Source organism: Cololabis saira, chromosome 15, assembly GCF_033807715.1.
Source record: "Cololabis saira isolate AMF1-May2022 chromosome 15, fColSai1.1, whole genome shotgun sequence".
NCBI lineage: Eukaryota > Metazoa > Chordata > Actinopteri > Beloniformes > Belonidae > Cololabis > Cololabis saira.
The window spans coordinates 1,227,890-1,253,474 of record NC_084601.1 but is presented as its reverse complement, the minus strand read 5'-3'; the positions used below and the strand labels follow the sequence as shown (position 1 = coordinate 1,253,474).

At 40.5% G+C, this 25,585-nt stretch overlaps 1 protein-coding gene across 1 annotated transcript in view; it reads right to left on the bottom strand.

Moving 5' to 3' along the window:
* Positions 1-25,585, bottom strand: part of LOC133461213 (semaphorin-6D-like) — a 236,928-nt gene that overhangs the window by 72,425 nt on the left and 138,918 nt on the right. Inside the window, 15 exon segments of the mRNA XM_061742029.1 lie at positions 1,154-1,231; positions 4,266-4,406; positions 5,385-5,558; positions 6,371-6,526; positions 7,384-7,515; positions 9,547-9,674; positions 11,005-11,094; positions 11,399-11,487; positions 12,463-12,585; positions 13,908-13,998; positions 17,168-17,269; positions 17,428-17,484; positions 21,465-21,522; positions 22,863-22,977; positions 23,209-23,405. Of these exon segments, the coding sequence (XP_061598013.1) occupies positions 1,154-1,231; positions 4,266-4,406; positions 5,385-5,558; positions 6,371-6,526; positions 7,384-7,515; positions 9,547-9,674; positions 11,005-11,094; positions 11,399-11,487; positions 12,463-12,585; positions 13,908-13,998; positions 17,168-17,269; positions 17,428-17,484; positions 21,465-21,522; positions 22,863-22,977; positions 23,209-23,350 (1,676 nt within the window). The 5' untranslated portion in view covers positions 23,351-23,405.

The following is a 25,585-nucleotide window of genomic DNA, read 5'->3' as shown; positions in this document are numbered from 1 at the left end:
CCAACGCTCACTCCAACGCTCACTCCAACGCTCACTCCAACGCTCAGGTGGTTTGCCACCGGCCTTCCAGTCAGGACGCTGAAAAAGGCTTTTTCCTGGCAGTCAGAGTCTGGTGCAGTGTCTTCTGCTCGCAGTTTAATCTGTTAAAAAGTACAGTGAAGTACTGGCACCAGCATCTCATCTGGTGATTGCTGTGAGTCAGCAGTGTTTCCCCGGCAGCAGGACCACTGTGTCGGTACACAGACCCGGTCCTGGAGGGTCTGGAGAAGGACCAGAGTACGAGTAACGGTTTCAGCCGCTGCAGAGCGCGGGGCTCAAACCGCTCGGATCATTTCATCGTACAGTTTCAGCAAATTGAATTTCTTTCAGTTAATTTGCAAAATAACAGACTTTATTGAAAAAACACGTGCCTTAGACTTAGACCTTGGTCTTTAAAATGTGTATAACCGGGTTGAACAATGAAAAAAAAGACATTTGAAGGTGTTACACTGTGAGCCGTCTCTCAAAACAGAATCAAAGACAACCAACTGTTAAGGAAACAAACAACTTGAGCACTTACATGTCAGTCTCTCTGAGGTAAAAGAGTCAAGGAATAAACGTCAGCTCAGAGATGAAAGAGTCTCTGAGAGAGATGATTCAAACTGGATTTCCATTTCCATTCACAGTACTAAATCTTTTAAAGAAAATTGATGGAAAAACTAAAAAAAAACGATCCAGTTAGAAGCTTTTGTGCAGCCAAACGTGAATGTTACATTAACTAGGTTTGTCAATGTTCAAGAGCTCTGACGTGCCGGAGAACTTCTCTTTTAAAGCATTTATTAAGATTTTCATCGACCAGAAACCACAAGTTCAACCACTCCACTGATTCTGTTGTGCTACAAAGTTGTGTCTAATAAAATGAAAACTCAGTATTGAGGAAACTGTCAGATAAGGTGGAAAACTTTCACTTTAAAGCCAAATAAGACCTTTGTGCACTGATGGCACCAGAAGAAACTGCTGGATGTTTTCTGCACTAAGACAACAAACCCAGGTGAGAGTTTTTATCCTTCGGAAGTTCATGATTTCCCATCCATCCTTATTTTATTCTGGTGTAAAAAATATCGAGATATTGTGAGAAAGAAACAGAGAAAGAGAGAAGAAGAAGCTGACTTACTTGAAGCCTGGGGCGATGTTGGCGCAGCTCCCGGTGCGAAGCCAGATGCAGTACGGGTCACGAGACGCCAGGCAGGCTCTGTGGAAGAGAGAGTAAAGAGAAAACAGGGTCACCTACTATTATTTACATCATCATTTGACTTTAGGAGCTTTTCTAGTGCACTGTTGATCCCGGACAAAGGCAGGTATTTAAACATTTGAAACAATTAAGGTATTTAAAAAGAACAAAAACATTCTGTTTGCTGTTTTTTATATTCTCATCCAATAAAAAAGCAGCGATGAACGATCCTCCACCCTTGTGCATGTTCAGGCTGCAGTGGAAGCTTGTATGACTTTATGTAGATTCTTCAGACCTGGACATTTAGTGGATGAAACCACCCACGACTCTCTCAAATCATTCAAAAGTTATGGCAGAAAATAGGAACTATCAGATATCGACCAATCAGATGAAGTGGCGGGGCTAATTCAGGCCAATGAAGGTCAAGTACTCTATACTGAGTCCAATGACACCGCCCACGTGTCTTTATCACAACCCGTTTAAAAGTTATGGCAGAAAGTAGACACTGCATGGTAACACTTTTGAAAGAGAAAAGTAATGCGTGGTGTCGGAGGGTGGAGACGCACATGTTGATGTATAACACACCTGGGTGCAGGTTACGGTTCGGGCCGTATTAACTGCTGAAGGAATGGCATAAATTGCGGCAAAATGACACGATTAATTCAAAATGGCCGACTTCCTGTTCGGTTTCAGCCATGGTGCCAAGAGACTTTTCTTTAAGTTGCGACATGATACAGGTGTGTACCTATTTTCGTGCATGTACGTCAAACCGTATTGTGGGGCTTGAGGCACAAAGTTTTTGCAGAGTTTAGGGGCAAAAAGGCCCTCATTTCGTCGGAAAATAAAAACGAGAACGAGAAAAAAAAAAAAATCCTACAGATACAATAGGGCTCGGGCCCTAAGTACCATCTCTCCATCCAGTGGAGCAGCTTTGGGGTGTGATTCGGATGTGCAACATTAAAATTAGACTAACAAATCTGCTGGATAAGCAGAAGGTGTTAAGAATGATCCCTGTGAAAGGAAAAGCTTCATACAAATGTGTTCAACTCAAAACCAGCACCTTGTGATGCTTTGTCGAGGTGCAGACACAAAAAACACAAACCCACTGTTTCTCAGGAAACTCATTTGTTTCAGGAAACTCATTTGTTTAGTTTTAGTGCAACTAAAAGCATAATCTTTGTAAACTCAGGATGTATTGGAAGGTCTGAGAACAACGTTTGAGAATCCTGCTGAAAACGCCTTCACCTGCCAGATCTGTCCTCATTACAACAATAAGACGACACGTCCACACACAGAGCTGTCATCTCATATTTAGGGGCCATTTACTTTACCGTGCAGCGCGCCGTCACACACACCCAGTGTCACACACACAAACACACACTCTTGTCACATCAGCTGGCGTCAGGTGGCCATTTGAGATTGAAGAAAACCCTTGGTGACACGAACGTCAGGGCTACCGACCATGAAGACATCTCGCGCATGCACGCACGCACGCACGCACGCACGCACGCACGCACGCACGCACGCACGCACGCACGCACGCACGCACGCACGCACGCACGCACGCACGCACGCACGCACGCACGCACGCACGCACAGCAGAGTTTAGACTGCCAGCCAAGACAACTGGACGAATACTTACTCGTGCTACCACAAAGTCAGTGTGTCGTGGCTTTGGAAGCAGAAAGCGAGTTCTCAGAACCAGGAATGAGATGAAAGTTGATATGTCTTTTGAAGTGTGAGTGTTTTTTAAGAGAAAAAAAAAAAAACAGGTCTTAAAAAAAATGTTAGATATTTGGAGTTTCCACTTCAGCTCAAACGTTGGGTCTTCTCTCATACTCCGTGGTGGAGTATTACTCCAGTAGTCAACCTTGTGGGGTTTCAGAGGCCTCATTTAACTCTAATAAACCAGTAAGCAGTGTCTCCAGGACTGTAATGTTATATTCTATGTTGGAGTGTCCTCAAATTCCAAGTTTACAGCAACAAAGTTTGTGAATGCTGTTAAAATGTTTTGGATATTGGGTTAAATGTGTTTGTTGTCTTTGAAGTTCAGTTTTTCAGTTGTGAAGTTTTAAAATCCCCTGTTGCTACAAAGCCTTTTATTTCAAAGCAAATGCTGCTTCCAGTTAAATAATGAGGTGTAAATGGTAATTCAAGTTTGAAACTCTCTGAATCCCGTAGGTCTCCATTAAGAGCGGATCATTTGCTACAAAACGAAATGCTAAACAGAACGCAGATCCCACCACAAAAAAGCAAGATGTCACGCCTCAACTTTTAACGCCGAGCTGATATTTCAAAGTTAACTCAGTTTAATAGCTCAAAACTACTGTATATGGAAAGTGTTTCACCACTGGGAAGACTATCTACCTGAAGATACCAGAATAACAATCTAAAGTTGCATTTTCATGAACTAAAGTGTGTTTTGGGGTTTATATGAAGATATTTAAATACAAATCTTGGTTCTGAAGCCTGATGCAGGAAGCTTTAACAGTTGTCATATTTGAAATGCAAATACAGCTTGAGTCAGCTTCCAGATGATAAAACAGCAGCGTTTTTTTCCTTTCCCTCCATCTTTTCACATTCCAACATCTTTGTTGACGCCTGGTCGTGGTGGAGATGCAGCTGGTGCTGCCGCTCTTTGCACCAAAGCTGCTGTCAGAAAGGCCAGCATTCATTCATTAGTATTCATTCATTGTACTGGGTAATAAAACGAGCCTGATTAGCGCTGATGTGTGTGTGCTCATGTGCTCTAATTTGAGCTCTGTTCTTCTCAATCTAATGACATCTATAAATAAACTTCTTCTTTGTCCGTATTTTTACCATTCAAACCCACATTTCCCCATTTAACCGTGGGCTTATACAAAACTGATATTCTTCCCAGATTAAGGGTCACACTTCCAATGTTTGAAGACGTTCTTCTATTCCAATGCTGCACGTTTTCCAGAGTTTCAAAATTAGCGTCTTTTGTCAAAATCTCTTGCTGAGAAACAGTGGGTTTGTCATAATTCCAGCGTGAGTGAATGCAGGTTCAATCAGAGCGGGAGCAGCTTCCTACTTTTTGCAGGCTCCGTGCTGGGAGCAGCGGCTGAGCGGCACTCTGATCACGCAGCTGCTGAAGGCAACGAACAAGGCATGATGGTCCTTATCCAGCTCTAATCCCAGCACCCTCCTGTCCTCCTGACCCTGGACGTCACACCTGGACACACACACACCAGCAGAAAACAGGTTAGATTTGCTTTATACGGTGGCCGACGAGGGCCAAACGCACTGCAACGGCCTAATGCGTCTCAGTTAAGGAAAACGGCTTCAAGTACAGAAACGATTCAAATTCACAAACTCAAAACGAGGTACAAAAAGAGGAACGTGGTGCAAATGAAAAAACAACGTGCTGCAACAAACAAAGACAAATGCAGCATCATCAAACGCTGCAAATAGAGAAATGATGCAAAGCACAAAACGATATAAAACAAGAAACCATCTTCAAAAGAAAAACGCTTCATAACCGGTCACTACAACTGGAAGTGCTCCAAACCTGCAGGGGGCGCTCTCGGCGTAACAGCTCAATGGACAGACACACGGATGTAGAGAGAGACTGAACAGCTGACTGAACCACAGTGTTTACGTCCATGGTTTAAACATACAGCGGGAACGGTAATGTGATTTTATCTGACTATATTTATATACGATGTTTATATCACTGTACAATGCTGTACATTACGAGACGTTTCTTTATTATATTTTAACGTTACAGTCAGCTGTTCGGTCTCTCTCTACATCTCGTGTGTCTGTCCATTGAGCTGTTACGCCGAGAGCGCCCCCTGCAGGTTTGGAGCACTTCCGCTTGTAGTGACCAGTTATGAAGTGTTTTTCTTTTGAAGATGGTTTCTTGTTTTATATCGTTTTGTACTTTGCATCGTTTCTCTATTTGCAGCGTTTGATGATGCTGTATTTGTCTTTGTTTTTTGCAGCACGTTGTTTTTTCATTTGCACCACGTTCCTCTTTTTGTACCTCGTTTTGAGTTTGTGAATTTGAATCGTTTCTGTACTTGAAGCCGTTTTCCTTAACTGAGACGCATTAGGCCGTTGCAGTGCGTTTGGCCCTCGTCGGCCACCGTAGCTTTACCACTCATAAATGTTTCAGGGGCGGCCGGGGGAGAGACGGGGAGAGCAGTACTTGGACGGGTTGTAGACGTCGATGTCCTCCAGCAGTTTGGATCCAAAGCTGTCGTTGGGGTGGGTGCTGGCCAGAACCTTCAGCACTCGACCGTCGTCTGAGCCGAGGAACATCACGGTTCGGTCCTTATAGGGACCGGCTGAAACATCCACCACGATCTGGGTTAACTTGGACCTGAGGACAAGAATGGAGTTAAAGTTTTGCAGTTTAGTCTCAAAGAATATTATCAAACCGCCTTTATGTCCGAATAAAGTGTGCCGTTGGTTTGGGGTTAAACCCTGACCTCTCCCAAGAGAAATGGAAGGGAGAATTTTAAATGAGTTAATTTTTCTGAAACTGTCACCCCAACAGGAGCTTGTACCTTAAAAAAAGGAGAAAAAAAAGCAAAGTCACGTATTTAGTTTGGTGTGAAGACCAGAGGTTTGGAGCAGGAACAGTCAAATGTGTGCAAGCTTTACATTTGTGATACTTCATTCCTTCTCCATTTTGCTTTGTGCACATATAATTGGCATCGAGATCAAAACAAATCCAAGCGTCGCCTCAGACTGGTGTTATATAACCGAGTGAGCAAATCCGTGCCACACTCTGCAACATCCGCATCATCATTATCTGGGTCAGCTCGGACCTCTCCGGCACAGAGGCTAATTCCAAGAAGGAATTAAGAATCTCATTCCCATTTCAGAGTCGTAATTAGAATCCATCAAAAACTCATTTGAAACAGGGAGATGAAGATGAAAAAGGTCATAGATTTTCAGAGCTGTAGAGGGGGGAGGGGGGAGGGGGCGGAGCGACAACTAATCAGAGCCGATACAGACCATCATCCACCAGGCTCCAGGTCACGACGGAGGATTCAGAGCTTCTCAAAGCTGCTGTAACTTCTAAACTCTTCACATCTGGATGAACTTTAATTAGCCCGGTTTCCTCCAACCCATTTGTGCTACAACATGTTGCGTGGCTGGCGTTGTGCTGGAGGGTCGGGGCGTTACCTGCTGGATGTCCTGGCGAAGCACGGCCGGTCGTTCACGGAGGAAACGGCTTCGTCCATCAAAGGATATGACTTTATGAAGGTCAGCATCTCGTCTGGGAACTGGACTGAGGACTTGTAGTCTGAAGCCTGGCCGTCACCTGCACAAGTACCGGGCCTGGACCAACGACAAGAGAGATCAGCGGCTGCTCCTCTGGTTCAGTCCGGGGTGTGTTTGAGCTGGGATCTGTTTCGATCAGTACTCGAGTTGTAAAAAAATAAAATCAGGGGGATGGTGGATTTGATCATATGGGGACTGATAATTTGTGCTGATTACAAATAATATAATATATTACAAATAATAGCAGTGACCAAAACAGCTGCAGAAATACTGCAGGAATGACATAGCAGCAGTTAAATGCAGCCTTCTGTAAGCTTTAAATATCCACTGGGCTTACATCAAATACATCAAAACACAACAATAAAAAACACTTTTCTGAACTTATCAATATGATTCTGTCCTTCACAGGATAAGTAACATGGATCACTGCAAAAACTCACAATCTTAACAAGAATATTTGTCTTATTTCTAGTTAAAATGTCTCATTTTAGTAAAAAAAATCTCATTACACTTAAAACAAGACTCATCACTGGAAAAAACAACAATTTTCACCTGTTTCAAGTAGATTTTCACTTGAAATAAGTAGAAAAATCTGCCAGTGGAACAAGAATTTTTTGCTTGTAATAAGAAGATAAATCTTGTCCAACTGGCAGATTTTCTACTTATTTCAAGTGAAAATTTACTTGAAACAGGTGAAAATGGTCAAATAAGTTATTTTTCTGGTGATGACTCTAAATGTTGAAATAGCAGTAAAACCACATTCATTGATGAAATGACATAAGGGATGGAAAGGAGGGATGGCAGTTTTACAGGGGGGATGATTTGGACCGTTTTTATTTCAGGGGGGATGATTTGGACCGTTCTTCCCCCCTCATCTCCCCTCAACTCCAGTACTGGTTTGGGGGATCCGTTACCTCGGCCTGGGAACCTGCTCATCAGGTACCGGGGTCCAGGACGAGTCACCGGTCCTCTGCTCTTTGAATTTCCCATTAAAGACTTTTTCTATGTCGTCCATGTAAAAGGCACAAACTGCTGAGCCGGGGATACTGAAGACAGAAAACGAAACAAGCAGAAATCAAAATCATCCTATTGTGATGGTTAGTGACTGAAAAGACATTTTGACAGTCTACAGGTTGAAGGACGCTTCAAGGACATATCTCTCACAGCTGCACTGACATTAAAACTAAGACCTATAAAAACAAACTATTCAAAAATGACCAACACATGATGACAGACGATATATCATTTACTTGCCATTATTTTATTATTATTTTTTTTGCCAGAATATAACATTTTCCAGGTGGAAAAGGGAGGATGAGCACTTTCTAAAAAAAATACTGCATGATAAACCTAAATAGCAAATAAGCTCTTTTGAAGCGCCCGTTACTGACTCGGTCCAAATCCTGGCAGAAGCTTGCGGGATAAAACAGCAACCAGTCCAAACTAACCAAACCTTAGCTAGAAATAAAAGCATGAAAAGATGAATTCTATAGTGATCTAGTAAGAATCCAGCTCCCAGAAGGCTTTCTGCCGAGTCTCTGGCTCACAGCAGAATCCACACAGCACATTAGTTCCTTATAAAAACACGTGTAGAACATGCACTGCAGACGTTTGGAGAGAGGAAACAACCTTCTCTGTTCAACATACTACACAGAAACTAATGAGCTTCCTGCAGAATCACCACGACTACGGAGACGGACGGGAAGAGGGCAAAGTGGCAAATACAAGAAGGCATAAAAGAAGGACAAATGAACAAAGTCCCTAATTTCTAAGTAAATCCTCAGAGGTGCTAATATTTCAAAACTATTTTCATTCCCAAAGCTGTTCCCCATAATCCAGATATGTCCTTTGTTCCTCAACAACTTCTGCTTTAAACAAAAACACTTCTCAAAACATACTGTCACTGTCACACATGTTTCCCTCAGAGAACATTTACTACAAACTTTCAGGACTGTATTTTATTAAATATGAACAGATGACAGATGTTTTAATGCAATCCTCTAACACAGTGGTTCCCAACCTTTTTTCCTTGTCCCCCCTACTTGTGTCTAAGACCAGCCGGCCCCCCGACCCGTACGTACTAGCACCAATAGAGTAAAGGGATTCGTTACAAATCTTTCATTGAAAAAATGAACATTAATTATGTATGCACCTTCATTTTGTGTCACCAATGTATAAAATACGCACAAAAAATAACTGCGAGGACATAAAATAATTTCTGAAAAATGTCTTTTAATATGAGCGCAAAAATGTTTAACATTTTTGCTTTAACAACCTGTCGGAGTAGTAGTATGATTAAATGTTGACTAATGATATAATAGTACGTTATTAAGTTTTTAACCTGCTAAATAACTTAGAAATATATTTTGGTCATTTTTAAATACTACGTGGGTTTATACAGACTTGGATTACAGTATTTCATTAGTGTTATTATGATTTTTTATTTATTTAACATGCGCAAATATAATTTGTACAACTGCATATCCTCAAAGCAGACAAAGTTTGGCGCCCCCCCCAGAGATCTGTGGCGCCCCCCAAGGGGGCCGTGGACCCCAAGTTGGGAAACACTGCTCTAACACATGATACTAGCCAAAGCAGTCAAAGACATTAGTGCTATTTCTGACTAGAATACAGATTCATTACAAATCAACTGAAATATTGCAAGCCTTTTATTATTTTAATATTGCTGATCATGGCTTACAGTTTAAGAAAACTCAAATATCCTATCTCAAAAAATTAGAATATTCTGGGGAATCTTAATCTTAAACTGTAAACCATAATCAGCAATATTAAAATAATAAATAAATAAATAAATAAAAGGCTTGAAATATTTCAGTTGATTTGTAATGAATCCAGAATGTATGACATTTTTGTTTTTTTAATTGCATTACAGAAAATAAAGGACTTTATCACAATATTCTAATTTTCTGAGACAGTCTTGTATGTGTTTGAATTGATTTTGTCAATGTAATAACAACAACATCAACAACAACAGCTGAAGATTGTAGAAATATCTTTGGTCTCCAGATATTAAATGTAAATCAGTCTTCAGAAACCACTCCCCTCCAGCCCGTTACCTGTTGGCCTGCGTGGTGAACACCCCGACCACCGCCGGTCTCTGGTTTATCTGCAGCACGTTGGTGAGAGACTGAAGAACATCGAAGTAGAAAAAAGAGTCTCCAGGAACCGAACAGTTCAGTCTGGCCTGAACACAGAGAACAGTGTTGGATTGGACATGAGAAAACACCACACTGACTATGTTTACATGCAGTCAAAATTGGGGTTATTGCTAAAATTCCGGTTACTGAAACATTGGGAATATTCCGTTTACATGGTAATTAATCATTCAGGATATCTGGATCAAACCAGCGACGCACGGAGAACATCATGACACAATTCCTGTCATTTCTGCTTCTTCTTCCTGGATCCAAATTCAAAACAAATGCTGCTTCACGCAACTTTTCTCTCACCTTCTTGTAAATCTTCTATCCCGGTACTTTCTACCGTCTACAAATGCAGAAATGTTCATATCCTTCATTACATTTATGAAGTGATTAGTCTCCTCCTGGTCTTGGTTTCTCCGTGTTTAGAAGAACTTCCTGGACTCAAAAGACCAACTGTGCGTCCGAAATGCCGTACTAAACAGTATATACTAAGAAGTATACTTAAGTTCGGCACACTTTTGAGTAAATATCAGTAGTGTGCATTAATTCGGACGTACTATTAAGAGCGCACACAGCACTTCCTGCCGTATGGAGGGGGGGAGGGGAGGTTACCATGGTAACAGCAGCAGTAGCAGCTGTTACCATGGTAACAGCTGCTACTGCTGCTGTTACCATGGTATCAGCAGCAGTAGCAGCACCGCTCCGCTCTTTCCTGTTTATTCTGGCCCAAACAAGATGACATTATATAATATTATTAAATACGAATATTATAATATTAATATTATATAATAATATTATTATACTTAATATTATACTTATGACATATACGTATCACTTAGCAACCAAACACCGCTGCATTGCATTGTGGGAAGTTTCTGCTCGGCTAGTGTCCATCAACCCACACTAAAAAAAATTCTGAGTATGAGTATGGATAGTACATACTATTGAGTACGTTCTAATGTTTCGGACGCACAAAAAAATCTTGCATACTCATTTTGCATACTCATTAGGGTGGAAGTATGTGATTTCGGACGCAGCGCAGGATTCCTTGTGAACAGAGCATGTGCAGAAAACAGATTCCTGTTCCGTTTGATGGGGATATTCTGTTTGACGTTTATATGACTGAATATTCAGGTTTTAAAAGGAGTAACCCAGGGCTCATATTGGGGTTTTTAAAAACCCCAATATGAGCAAATTGTGGTTATTCAAAGGGGTTATTGGTGTTTACATGGCTGTGCAAATTCGGGTTATTGCCAATATTGGGGTTTTAAAAGGGTTATTGATGCTGGAAACGCAGTGATAAACAACAGAAACACCGTGGTGCTGGATGTGAGAGTCAACAGATTCAGTATTAAACAGACAAACAGTAACCTTTAGGAAGGAAGTCCAGTATCTCTCCAGGACTCGGGGAGATCCTCCATTGTCATTCTTACAGACCCGGGCAACTCGAGAAAACACCACCTGGAAACATGAATAAGGGATGTATTAGTGCAGGAAGAGTTAAAAACATAAACGCATACACAGATATTCATTCAACTGTTGGAACCAACAACTTTCAGACACCAACACAAAGATGAGTTTGTTGCAAATACATTTCCACTGAAGCCAGTGTGGTCGGCATTAACAGGAATGGTGATTACAATTTAAAAAAACATAAACCTACTTCTGATTATTTCTGGGAAAAATAAAATAAAAAAAACACATGAAGGTTTTTAAAAATGTAATCATCGTCCTTAGTGTTAGAGGAAAGTGTTGCCACTCGTACCTTGCCCAGGGCCGTGTACTCCACCGCTATCTCGCTCAGGAACAAGTACACGTAGTTCCCGTAGTCGATGGCGTGCAGGAAGTGAGGCTCTGCAGAGGAAAAAGGGAGGAAAATCAGCTTTAATCTCAGTTTTCAAAGCAAAAAAAACTCTTTATTGACGGCAACATTTGATCTCCACTCTGTGCTGTTCATCACATCTCTGCAGTTAGCAGGTGAAATAGACGTTTTCACTCGCTTTTACTTTGCAATTACTGACTTCTTTTCCCAGAATGCTTCTCTGAAACAGTCAAAAAGCATGTTTGCAGGGGCATTATAAGATATAATAACATTACAACCACAAACTGTGGCCTGTTTCATATGACTTAAAATAGATACACATGAAAATAAATCACAGAATGCAAAATCAGGTAACTCCAATCAATTATTTTGACAGAAAACAAGATTTATCAACAGTTTCCAAAGGAGTCATCATGAACTCCGGTTAAACGTCAGCTGAGATAGGTGAGAGTTGTAAAGCAGACTTGTTGAAGCTTCACTGAGGAAAGATTTGAAACCTGCTGGTTCTGCACTTTGGGAACCAACATAAACTTTATTTTCATTTGATCATTTTTCAATCCTTTTGAGTTCGGTGTTCCGAGTCTAAATCACAGAATTTCATCTTTGCTTTCAGCAGGTTTACGTCATTGTGTCTGCAACTAAAGCTTGAGAGAGCCCCATAAGGTAAAATACAAAGAATGTGCTGATGCCTGGGTCGAAGGCTGCAGACGATCAATAACTATAAATAATACCACAGTAAACAGATAAACCTTTCAATTTATTCTGCTCAAGGAACTGAATCTCATTCAGAGTTATTACCTTACGGCCACAAAATTGAAAACAGCATCCACTGTAACATGACCTCAAAAAAGCTTAGATTCATCATTTTAATCTGGCGACTATTATTTAAATGCTTTGGGCTGGTTGGAGAATAATATTTATGCTGCAGTCTGCAAAAGTGACAAACCACTGTATGTCACGTCGGAAGGAAACCGTACTTCTGAAGCTAAACCCGATTCCAGACGTACCTCGTAGCCACTTGGAGTCGTATTTAACGGTTCTGAGGACCGGCCGGCCGTCTCCCAGGCTTCTGTAGATCACCGCATCACTGGCCAGGAAGTCTGTCATGGTGGCCGAGTAGAAATCTCCCCCTGAAAACCAGAAACCAAATAAATGGAGTCATGAAAATATCTCCTAAGGCAGTGTCTCCAACCTGGGGCCCACGGCCCCCTGGGGGGGGCCACAGATCTCTGGGGGGGCACCAAACTTTGTCTGCTTTGAGGATATGCAGTTGTAAAAATTATATTTACACATATTAAATAAATTAAAAAAATCATAATAACACACCTAATGAAATACAGTAATCCAAGTCTGTATAAACCCACTTAGAAATATATTTTGGTCATTTTAAAATACTAAGTTATTTATCAGGATAAAAACTTAAAAACATATTATTATATTATTATTCAACATTTAATCATACTACTACTCCGACAGGTTGTTAAAGCAAAAATGTAAAAAAAAAAATTGCTCTCATATTAAAAGAAACATTTTTCAGAAATATTTTTATGTCCTTGCAATTATTTTTTGTGCGTATCTTATACATTGGTGACACAAAATGAAGGTGAGAAAAACAAAGTACAGGGTAAACCAAAGAGAAATGTATCAAAAAAACACAATTAACATTTTTTCAATTAAAGGTTTAGTTCAATTAAATAACTTTACTCTTTTGCTGCTAGTACGTACGGGCCGGGGGGCCGGCTGGTCTTAGACACAAGTAGGGGGGACAAGGAAAAAAGGTTGGGAACCGCTGTCCTAACGGACGCTGAAGTTAAATAATTCCTTCCTTCCGTCCATTTATTTATCTTCTAAACTTCATCTTCCATGAGAACTCACACAGACAATGTAGAATTAGTATACTTAACTTTCACACTGTTAGACTGTGGAAGTATAAAAGTGCCCAGAGAAAACCTACACACACGATCCACACGGAGGGATGTTCTTACTACAGGACTGTCTCAGAAAATTTGAATATTGTGATAAAGTCCTTTATTTTTGCATTGTAATGCAAAAATGTCATACATTCTGGATTCATTACAAATCAACTGAAATATTGCAAGCCTTTTATTATTTTAATATTGCTGATCATGGCTTACAGCTTAAGAAAACTCAAATATCCTATCTCAAAAAATTAGAATATTCTGGGAATCTTAATCTTAAATTGTTTTTTTTTTTTTTTTTAAATTGCATTACAGAAAATAAAGAACTTTATCACAATATTCAAATTTTCTGAGAGTCCTGTATAAGGAGACCTGGTGCTAGCCATTATCAGTCCCCAACTTAAGTAATTTGATGAGCATATATAAATAATTAAAAGCTTTTTGCTGCTAAATGCCTACTGTATGTGTTTTTTGGAGTTTGCACTAAATGTAGTGGATGTGGAAAGTTTTTTCCAGAGTTATTGTCAACGTACCAGCGAACAGTCCGACATTAGACTGGCCGGACTCGAAGGGACAGCGAGCCTGACCCACCACTTCCTCCCCCACCTGCTCCAACGTGCTCATCTGAGGAGAGAACAAATCTGCATTAAATCCTTCCCCTCCACTCTCAAGAAAGAAATACATTTCCATTTATTGGTTCCAGACACTTCAAAGTGTTGTTAAAATGTTTTAGAACACTATTCAAATGTGAAGAATGCGTGCTATTACCATTTAAAGCATGTCCACAGAAAAGATGATAGTCCTGCTCATTAGCTGCTCTTTCTCTGGTAATAATGAACTGATTGTGTTTTATCTGTTAATAAATGCCCGAAGATGATGTTTACGATAAAAACCTGGAAGAAAAGGTCACGGTTTGACCAGCGTGGAATGAGGACTCCTTTTGTTGTGTCTTATCCAGTCATTCAGATACTACAGCAGCAGACGCTCCCGTCAGGGAATAAAACCCAGCTTAGAGGAGGAGAAGCCATCTTAAAATCATGCTACTGACGGAATGCTTCTTACATTTATAATGTACTGACAGTTTTATTTCAGCACCTCCGTTAATTATGCTGCTGATAAAGTTGTGGCTGTGCTGATAGCGCTCTGATAATATTTCAGTGTCGGCCCCGCGGCTGTGTTGATAGCACTGCGTTCTGGGTGCTTGGGCTGAATATCTAATGGGGAGTTTAGTCTAGTGAAAAGTTTCAAACGTACACACACCTGCCTTCTGTTTTCTCCTTGGAGGATATGAAGCGTTTCTGCTGGCGCAGCTTACCGTTTTTAATCTGCATACATCCCACTTGCCCTTGTCAGTTATGCAGTGGTCATAACCGGACGGGCGCCGCCTCCCCTTCCTCATCAACATTTACTATCAACTGTCTCCTGACTGTACAATTTCCCTGAGTTGAGTTGTCTCCACAACTCTCAACACAGACGTCTTTGAAGACTATAATTGCCCTTTTACTTTAGAAATTGCACTGCAAGTAGCCCTCTACCTTTTGGCTTGAGTGCGTTCTTTTTGTAAGTCACTTTGGGTAAGAAAGCTGGCTAAATATAATGTTAAAGACTGTAATCTCTTCAGAGAACATGCTCTCCAAACAACCCTTAATTGCTCTTTTTGTGCACTTGTGCACCTGCTCCATCTGTACTATCAACTCCACAGGTTTAACAGCTCAAGCTTATCCCAGGGGTTCATTTAATGTCCCTCACTTAGAAGTCTCTCTGTGACATCATTCATTTATAATATTAATGTCATGGGTCATGTTTTGGGTCTTTGGAAAGACAACTTGTGTTATAATAGAAGCTATATAAATAAAATTGAATTTAATGTAATATATTGAATTAATTAACTGAAAACTATTTCTATCACTTTAATCTATCCAGATTTATTTCCTTAAAAAAAAACAAAAAAAAAGAAGAGCGCTGCATCTTCAGGTACATGTGTCAATTTTCCTGCTGCCTGAGGTTTAGGAGCAAAAAGAAGTTTGTGTAAAACGGGGGATTAGCTGTCAATCAAGCAGCGGAAACAGCCCAGATCTGAAGTTTGTTATCGCCGAGCCAGACCAGTCAGAGTAGACGTTTTATCCTGGAGCACGTTCCCTCATCGCTACGGCAACGAGGATGGACGTGAAACGTTTGGAAACTTAACAGATAGGACTGAAAACCCAGATAACCAGAGTGCACACATAAGGAAATAAACAAACCTACAGTAGAGACTCATGTCATGTATTTAGAAATGGTACGTTTGTGACTGATCATTACAAGCATTAACCCAAAATTAAAGTTTAGAGCAACACAAATGCTCTCAAATTTCAAAGATATATTACTATAGTATACGAATATATATATATATATATATATATATATATATATATATATATATATATATATATATATATATATAGTACCTACTGGATATAGTACTATATGTCACAATAACAGAAACATTAACTCAGAAGTATGAACGAATGTTCTATCATCTTATCAGAAGAGGTTTGTTTGTGTTTTTAATATTAGGTTTTAAAAGACGTCATCTGTTATTAAGTTCAGAGCTGTGCACCCGGTTAGAGAGATACGGATAAATCTGAGGGGTCACGATGACATGATTAATGTTAGAGAAAATGAAACAATCTGATGCCAAATCCAAAGAGTCTTTTTAGTTTTGGGACATCTGGAATAGAACAGCGTCCTGCTTTTAGCATGGCAGACGTCACCGGGACTGATCTTCAATAGCATTTTAGATTTTACCATTACTTAGTTGACAACTGAAGCCAAAAAGAGGAGAAAATAAATCAAATAAAAGAGCTGACAAGACTATGGTTTATCTTTTCTAATATCTTAATACTTTTTAAAGCCTGTAAATACCCTGTAGTTGTTCCCAGCCACCAAAGCAAGGACACAATCAATATATATTGAACAAGTAAAGAGTTCTCATTGAATTAGTACAAATATACTTAAACTGCACAGGGGCATCATGTACAAACATGCGGCACACAAAAAACGTGAGTACGCAACTTTCTACGCTCACGGTCGGATGTTTGAAAATGGATTTGAACGTGGAAAGTTGCGGTCCTTCACTCACACATCAAGGCTGGTGTACGCACTTTTCTGAGGTTTTGTCCGTTGGCGACACTCACTGGTGATGCAGTGAAGTCCAGAATATGAGGAAACGTGACGTCAGCAATAAGTTCACGACCACGTGAAGACACGACAGTCCCCACATCACCAGATAAGTTACACAAGAGTGGAGCTGCAACAATCTCACAATCAACCACATGATCTGAACAAACAACTAAAGGATCTCAACGATGGAACCTGCAAATCCTGATGGAGCTTTGGCTCCGTTAGAGGAACCTGCTGATGATCAGATCACACCGACCTGCTGGTCCAGGACTAAGACTGGACCATCAGCTGGTTTAGTCTGGACCTGCTGGTCCAGGACTAAGACTGGACCATCAGCTGGTTTAGTCTGGACCTGCTGGTCCAGGACTAAGACTGGACCATCAGCTGGTTTAGTCTGGACCTGCTGGTCCAGGACTAAGACTGGACCATCAGCTGGTTTAGTCTGGATCTGCTGGTCCAGGACTAAGACTGGACCATCAGCTGAATTCCCTGCACAGATTCACGTTGACATCCACGCACTCTTTGTACACGAGGCTCCTGTTCTTTTACAGAGGTTTTATCGAGGGAAGAAACACATCAAGTACACAGAATCCTGCATTTTACCCCGACAAATCAAACACTTGATGGTCACCTTGTAGTTTCGGCAGGTGGGGTTGAAAGCGTTGGTACCACAGGCAAACAACGTTTCATCATTTCGGGGGACCAGGACTTTCACATAGTTGTAGCACTCGTCCTAAAACACACAAACAAGAAATAATGTGAAAGATTAAACCGCAAACACTCACACATGGCTGCTTTCATGCTGCAGTGCACTTGAACCTCACAACAAAGAGCATCATAGTCAGACTGAGAATAAAATGGCATAAGGAAAAGTGAGGAAGAGAAACTCACGCTGTTCTTCCCTCTCACTGTGCACTTGCTGACGTCTTTGGACTTCCAGGTCAACCTCTGAAACGCAGGAGGAGAAAGAGCACATAGTCATCTTCCTGGGGCTGCCTACTGAAGGGTATTGTTGATTAGAAATAGGAAGACGCGGGTGAAGAGCCGCCGCCAACGCCACTTGAGCTGTTTGAACAAACACCTGAGGTCAATCAGTGAGCGCTGCTGAGAGACGCTAGGACCAAACTTAGCAGAGTAAATTACAGCTGAACAAACACATCTACCATCGGGAGTTTCATTAAGCAATCATAACTGTCTTTGTTCCAAACATTACAATAGCCATGATGGCCACTTGCAGATTTGAATCTTTTAGAATCTCAGTACATCTCAAATCAAATGATTTGTTTTTTTACTTCCCTTTCTTTCATTTGATTGTTCTTGAGAGCTTTCCACATGAAATGAAGATTAATTGAATCCTTGCTTGTCATTCATAGAGCCGAGCTCTTATGACCCATCATTCAGACCAGCAATAACAACAGAATTATCTCCATGGCAACTGGGGAGCACCCATCAATGAAAGAATGACTAAGAGCTCAGACAGGAAGAGGTAGGAGAGGAAAAGAAAAAGAAAAAGGTACGCAGCTGGAACCAACAGCTGCCTGATGGTCTCCATGTTGCAGTGAGGTTTATATGTACTCCGTCACTGCAGGACATGTTTACAAGCTCCAAATCGGACCAATTTAACCACAAGGAAAGCTTCAAGCCCACTGTACCACTGTTGTGACAGAGGGCTTGATTATAATCACAATGCTTTTTATTACATGATGCACCCACATTATCTTTCTATAGTAGTTTGCTTGAAAATGATCATAAGACACACAACATCTCAGTCAGAAAAGTAGCACATACGATGCAGACTCCTAGGGAAGTTTCTCTCAGGTCGCCTTTTAAGATCCACACACGTAAATATCAGTGTGTTTTTTCCGCAGAGATCCAACTCTCTGTGCATGAAGACGAGGGCGGAAACATCAGCGACTAACGGCAGACGGGTGTGAGGACTAAACAAGCAGGACTGTCTTGAAATCACAAACCTCACCTAAACAAACTGCTGTCAGAGCAGGTTCCCGCTGCGCTGTGTGGAGGTGTGTTTTACAACATCACCTCTGGGATAACATGTATTAACCTTTTCATTTCTAGGATTTCTCAGGCTGACCCTCGTTTCCACCTAATGTTTGATTCTTCTTATTTCCACCGTCGGTCTCAGTCATGTAGCTTCACGGTGATCCTTTCATGGTTCTTGAACACATTACACTTGATAGCTAATCTGCATGGGAGGTGAAACTGGTTCAAGAACTCAGAAAAGCAAGTCTAAGCCTTGTATGTACATGTTCAAAACTAAAGAATTTGAACTGATATTTGGAGGAGTCATATACAGGACCGTCTCAGAAAATTTTAATATTGTGATAAAGTTCTTTATTTTCTGTAATGCAATTAAAAAAACTAAAATGTCATACATTCTGGATTCATTACAAATCAACTGAAATATTGCAAGCCTTTTATTATTTTAATATTAATGATTATGGCTTACAGTTTAAGATTAAGTTTCCCAGAATATTCTAATTTTTTGAGATAGGATATTTGAGTTTTCTTAAGCTGTAAGCCATGATCAGCAATATTAAAATAATAAAAGGTTTGCAATATTTCAGTTGATTTGTAATGAATCCAGAATGTATGACATTTTTGCATTACAGAAAATAAAGGACTTTATCACAATATTGTAATTTTCTGAGACGGTCCTGTAGATCGTCTCCTGTCCCCATCGTCAACAATAACCACCACCCTGTGCCCGTGATCTGCCAGTACAACTGCATTTCAGTTCCCGTCGTTGTGTCACATATCTACAGTTATCTACAGTGATGGGTTAACTCACACAACTGTGGTCGGAATCATGGCGGAGGTGACAAAAAAAAAGGTAACAACCCTTTTTACTGAGCCAAAAGCGTAAATATCAGCACCATAAAAGCTGCTCTAACCTCCAGGATGGGGAGCTCCCATGAACTCAAAGCCATTAAAGTTCTTTTCTGCTTCTTCCTCTTCTTTAAGTGAATGCCAGAAAAACATTTTAACAGTTTTTGTAGAACCTAGTGAAAATGGTGCCACCCAAGTGTGAACGATTTACACGCTGAAAGATTTCCACAGGAAGGGAAGATTTTCAGAAGCAGAATGCATAACACTAGGAGAACTTGAATATATATTAATCATTCAATCTACGAGTTAAAAATACAGAGCATGAAGCAACAAAGTCCTCGTCCATGCTACTGAGGTGGAATAACTGATAACGAGTGTAACATTTTACATCAAAGACCTGCTGTAAGCCCAGTTTCCCATAATACACTGGGAGGCCCATTACAGTCGGAGCCACCCTGTAACCTTTTTTGGCTTTGATGCAGAGGAGTGTGCAGATCAAAAGAAACATGTCCTTTGTGCAGCTTCACATGCTACAAAGATGCTCTTATTTCCAATCTGGCGCCCTGATATTTACTGTACTTATTGTGCGAAAGGAAAAGAGTTCTGGCACTCTTGTCAGGTGCCCCTGCCCAAATCTGATCCGTCGTCTGAGATCCACCTTCTCACCCAAAAACTTTAACAGATGCATTTCAAGATTGCTACAAGTTTTAGCTATTAGTTCCTTAAACAAAATTTTGTGGTTAATGTTCTAATCGTGTAACGAAACAACATTTGGAAAAAAAAAAAATGGATCATATCAATTTATATAATAAGCAGGGGTGAAAGTAAGCCGTAAGATCTGGTTACTCCGTACCACCAAAAGATTCTGTGCCGGTACGCAGTACCGGGAAAAAAAACAACAAATGACTGACAATAATCTTCACATACAGCGGGTCTGGAACTCTGATCTCTCACACAGAAGACGGCGGCGCTGACCGCTCAGCCATGACTCAGCTCTGACGGACATAGTGATATAATCTTGCTACACTAAAGTCCAGACCTGTTTTTTCGTACGAATAATTTTAAAAATATTTGTACAATATAAATATTAGTAAAACCCCACTATTTGTGCTTTTGTGAATAGCGTATTCCAGTCTATACTTCCTAAACACACACACTGCATGGAAGGGAGCGTTTGATTTATTGTTCACGTAAGGTTAGTTTTTTTTTTTCACGACCAAACCATGCACTTAATTTATGTCATTTGCTCCGGGCAATGACAAAAAATAAATGATTCCACCAAAATTCCAAAGATTTTTGTGGTTGGCTGACATTACAGCATATTTCTGATTGGTTTTCATTCCTCGTTTCAGGAAAAGAAAAAAAGAAAAAAGCTGCAAAAATGCTGAAGTAACGTTTTTTTTTTAATGTTTTAAGTGTTTTGCTTTGATGAAAAAAATACATAAGAAGTTATCATCCATTTCAATGCACACATTGTAAGAGACATTTTACTCATCATCATCTCTTCTCTTCAGCTGCTGATGAATTTAACTGTAAATTATTTCTAATTTTAAACAAAACAAATTGTTATGATTTTGAAAGTTTTGTCAACTTTTACAAATTATTCTGTGACAATCCTTGGTCCGGACTGGCCTTTATTTACACCATTAAAATAAATCATTTGCTATATATAGGCCTACACAGTGTCAAGTGTTTCTCATTTCTACACCGTACAAGCTTTAAAAATTGAATGCGTGTTCAGGGATGAAGAAGCTGGTGGTGGGAGGAGAAGAAGCCATGAAGGTTGGGGTCGTAGTACCAGCAAGAACTTTTATCTACTGTCAGCCCTGATAATAAGTGTATATGATACAACGGAAAGAAGAAAACAAAACACTGCGGGTCTTTTGAATTGATTTAGCGAATTATCTTTAAAAGTCTCTTTTTAGTTTGGCGCTTCATTGACATCAGGCAGCAGCTCTGGAAACGCTGAGAAATACAAAAGTAACCTGCTCACTCCCACATCCGGGATATTCAACACATGTTTGTGTTCACTGGAAGCAATAGATCCAAAAATAAGCTGTTTATTATACAAATGTACTCACCAGCTGTGGGACAAACTCCTCTGGAGCCGTCGTCAGGTTCACAGCAAACACGTGATCTCTGCAGGTTCAAAGCAGAGAGTCAGGGCTCACGGTGCAGATACGCAGAGGATTCAACGGATGTTCAGCTTCATACTCTTGTTTGGATGCATTTATTCAGAGGAGTCGTTTTTGTTTCAAATCCTGCATTAAACGTGTGTTTCCTGTCACATCTCCAGTTCTGCTGGAGTCAATGCTAGTACCTGTATTTTTAGCTCACTTTGCACAGACGTCAGTTTTGTCTCCTAGCTCCTATTTTCTTGATCGTTATGTGCAAAAGAGACAAACCTTTGCCTGAGTCTGTTTTTTATTACACTCTTAGAATGACTCAAACCTGACCAAGATTCTCTTTGGAGGAAGAGAGTTGAGGTAAAAACAAAAGATGAACTCACATTCATATTGGAGGAAAATTAAAGTATCTCATTTGTAAATCAAATAATGTTCCACAAACTCTTTGAGCAGCCCAGTAACCGCCTGGAGTATCTGATTTATAATTCAATCCAAATGCTCAGAATTGTTTAGTTTCTTTCCCCCCAGAATTTAAACTGTTTATTTCATTTTGGTTTGAGCCCAAAATCCAAACATGATTAATCAACTACATTAAAAAGACAAGCAGCAAATCTGTACACACACCACCCTGAAGGTAAAGACAAAAAAGGTGACTAAAATAATGACATCTTTATTTAATTTTGGATTAATTTGATCAACTAAGTGACTGCGTTTCCATGCATCAATAACCCTTTTAAAACCCGAATATTAGCAATAACCTGAATTTGCACGGCCACGTAAACACCAATAACCACTTTGAATAACCTGAATTTGCTCATATTCTGGTTTTTAAAAACCCCAATATGAGCCCTGGGTTACTCCTTTTAAAACCTGAATATTGGGTCATGTAAACGCCAAACAGAATATCCCCATCAAACAGAACATGAATGTGTTTTCTGCACATGCTCTGTTCACAAGGAATCCTGGTCTTTTGAGTCCAGGAAGTTCTTATAAACACGGAGAAACCAAGACCAGGAGGAGACTAATCACTTCATAAATGTAATGAAGGATATGAACATTTCTGCATTTGTAGACGGTACAAAGTACCGGGATAGAAGATTTACAAGAAGGTGAGAGAAAAGTTGCACGAAGCAGCATTTGTTTTGAATTTGGATACAGGAAGAAGAAGCAGAAATGACGGGAATTGTGTCATGATGTTCTCCGTGCGTCGCTGGTTTGATCCAGATATCTCGAATGATTAATTACAATGTTAACGGAATATTCCCAATGTTTCAGTAACCGGAATATTAGCAATAACCCCAATTTTGACTGCATGTAAACATAGTCAGTGTCTGTTTTTCTGCGTGTGCCCACCTAGCAGCGATGTAGAGCATATGATTGATCCGTAACATTCTCTGGAAGTCCAGGCCCAGGCGCAGCGTGTCGTTGTCCTGGAGCAAGCCCTGGAAACCTGGATACTGGTACGATTCTGGAAACATACACACACTACTGCGTAAAGGCATGTACAATCTTCAAATAACAGATTTTGTGTGGGACTTATCAAAAACACAGATCTCAATTAATCACTTAAAGGTTAGCTTTTACTACCTGAAATATGAGGCCATGAAGCAGCAGATAATCAGAGGGCTTTTACAGATAAACATAATAGCTGTTAGGCATTAAACCCCTGACCGCCGGCCAATCAGAGAGCTTCACTCACGCTCCGAGCCGACCACGCTGAGCGGCTCCATGTCTTTGGGGAACGACGTGCTGGAGGCCGACTCACACAGGAAACATGAAGAGAGTAGGATGAGCAGCTGAACTGCTGATCGCCACGGCGACGGCCAGTCAGTCGTAGCCATGATGTAGGAGAGCTTGTGGGTGGTGGCGACGTCAGCCGGTCATAGCAAACATCCGCTGCCAGGAGACAGAGAGGAGGAAAAGTGAAGAGTTAAATGTTGCGATCTGTAGCCAGCAATTATTAAGAATTATCATTTAACCCTGCCATTAGCCCAGCATTAACCTGGAGGACACCACAACTAAACTTGTAATCAATTACAGGAATTAGCATAAAGCTGCCATGTTTGTGTTGCTGTTGCCAACACAGAAATATAATTAAATACACAGTCATTAATATTATCATTAATATCACAGATTCACACATTCAACTCCCAGGATTTGTTCTATCATATAACGGAACAACTTAGAAGAGGACGTGATGCAGACACGCGGAGAGACGGCTCCTGCAGGTTCATTACAAGACAGAGAAAAGAAAAGTCTAGTAATTATACTGGGAAGAAATATCACATAGCTGACATGTTGCCAAGTACAAAATATCAAACCACTTTTTCCCTCCCAGAGCCATTTGAAGACAAAACTAAAACATTTTTAAAAGACTTTGAGTAGTGAAATAATCACTTAAACACCGTTTGGGCAGCAAATGTTCCAATCCATGATGAAAATAGTTGGGATAATTAAGCCCAATCAGTTTCATTTATACGTTCAACATGTAGAAAGGAAAATGCTAACATAAGTAGTCAGTGAGAAGCCCAGGATGTGTTTGTGTGTCTAAAATAAGAAAATACAAGAAGCTTGGACAAATGTGGGGGATTTGTCTTTCACATATTGCCAATCTAAAAACAATTAAAAAAAAGGGGGGTGTCTGAGTCACAGCTCTCTGAAAATAGCTGATCTTTCTGCGTGTTCCTTAAATCATTCATTTTCTGTTTGGAGTCGGAGCTCAGCCCTGATGTCAATTCTCATTCAGTGAGACAGGGCTAATACGCGCACGTGCACACACACACGCACACACAGAGAGAAAAATGGCTTAATTTAGGACCAGTTCAAGACACTTTGACACTTCTCGCAGCTGATTCATTGCAATATTTAGGCCTTGTGCAGTCACAGAGCACACACACACACACACACACACACACACACACACACACACACACACACACACACACACACACACACACACACACACACACACACACACACACACACACACACACACACACACACACACACACACACACACACACACACACACACACACACACACACACACACACACACACACACACACACACACACACACACACACACACACACACACACACACACTTATCTCTGCTCAACGATCAGAACTGTTGTTACATCTGCCGAGCAGGTTGTTCAGTTTGTACCTTCACCAACGCGAGATGTGACACGTGAGTGTTTGATCGTTGTTGTCAGTCTGTCAAGATGCTGACAGGCTGGAACCAGTAAACCTGCTGAACAGTAAAGTTTCATTTAGGATCACTGTTCAGAGCTGTGTTTGTCTGAGTGCGTGTGTTTGCTGTTCTCAGTAGGATCACGCATAAAAGAATTGGATTTTAAGGTTGTTTTTTTGCACGAGTGGTGACAAACAGCTACCATGAAAGGATCGTCTGATATTCTTCTGACATTCAAGGAAGTTTCTTTGAAGAATTAAAGCAAATGTGTTACCTCACACAGTAGTACAATAAATAAAACGCACGGTTATGAAGCTCTTTTCTCTAAAATGCTGCCAATAAAAGTTGGTGCATGAACTTTACTTTCAAATAAAATGAAATATTTTTACAGTTTTAACAGTCAGTTACTGTATTACAGCATATCAGTCTTATACAGCTGATGGAAATGAATAGGACCCAATTCTCTCATTTCTTACTTTCTAACTGTTCAATAAAAAGGGGGGACTTTTAACAGGACTTTATTTTGGGGGGGGGGTGACTAGAGTACAGAGTGGTGCAAATTAAAGTAGATTTCATGATTTAATTCCAGCCAGTAAATCAGTTTCTAATTAAGGCTCAGCCATTTCCTCATAATAAACTCTGGCACCTCAGGCTCAAGCCTGTTTATCTCTTCACACAAACGTCAATATTACCTAATAAAAGCCCTTTAAAGAACTAATTGACTCTGTTCTGGCTGCAAGAGGACTAAACGCCAGACGGACTGACGGATTGATCGGACTGGATTTCAGGATCACGACGACCTCCCGCTCTGTTTGGAGCTTTGAGGCAAAAAGACCTTCTGATAATGCTGTTGTTTCCAGAACCACTACAAAACATTCAGAA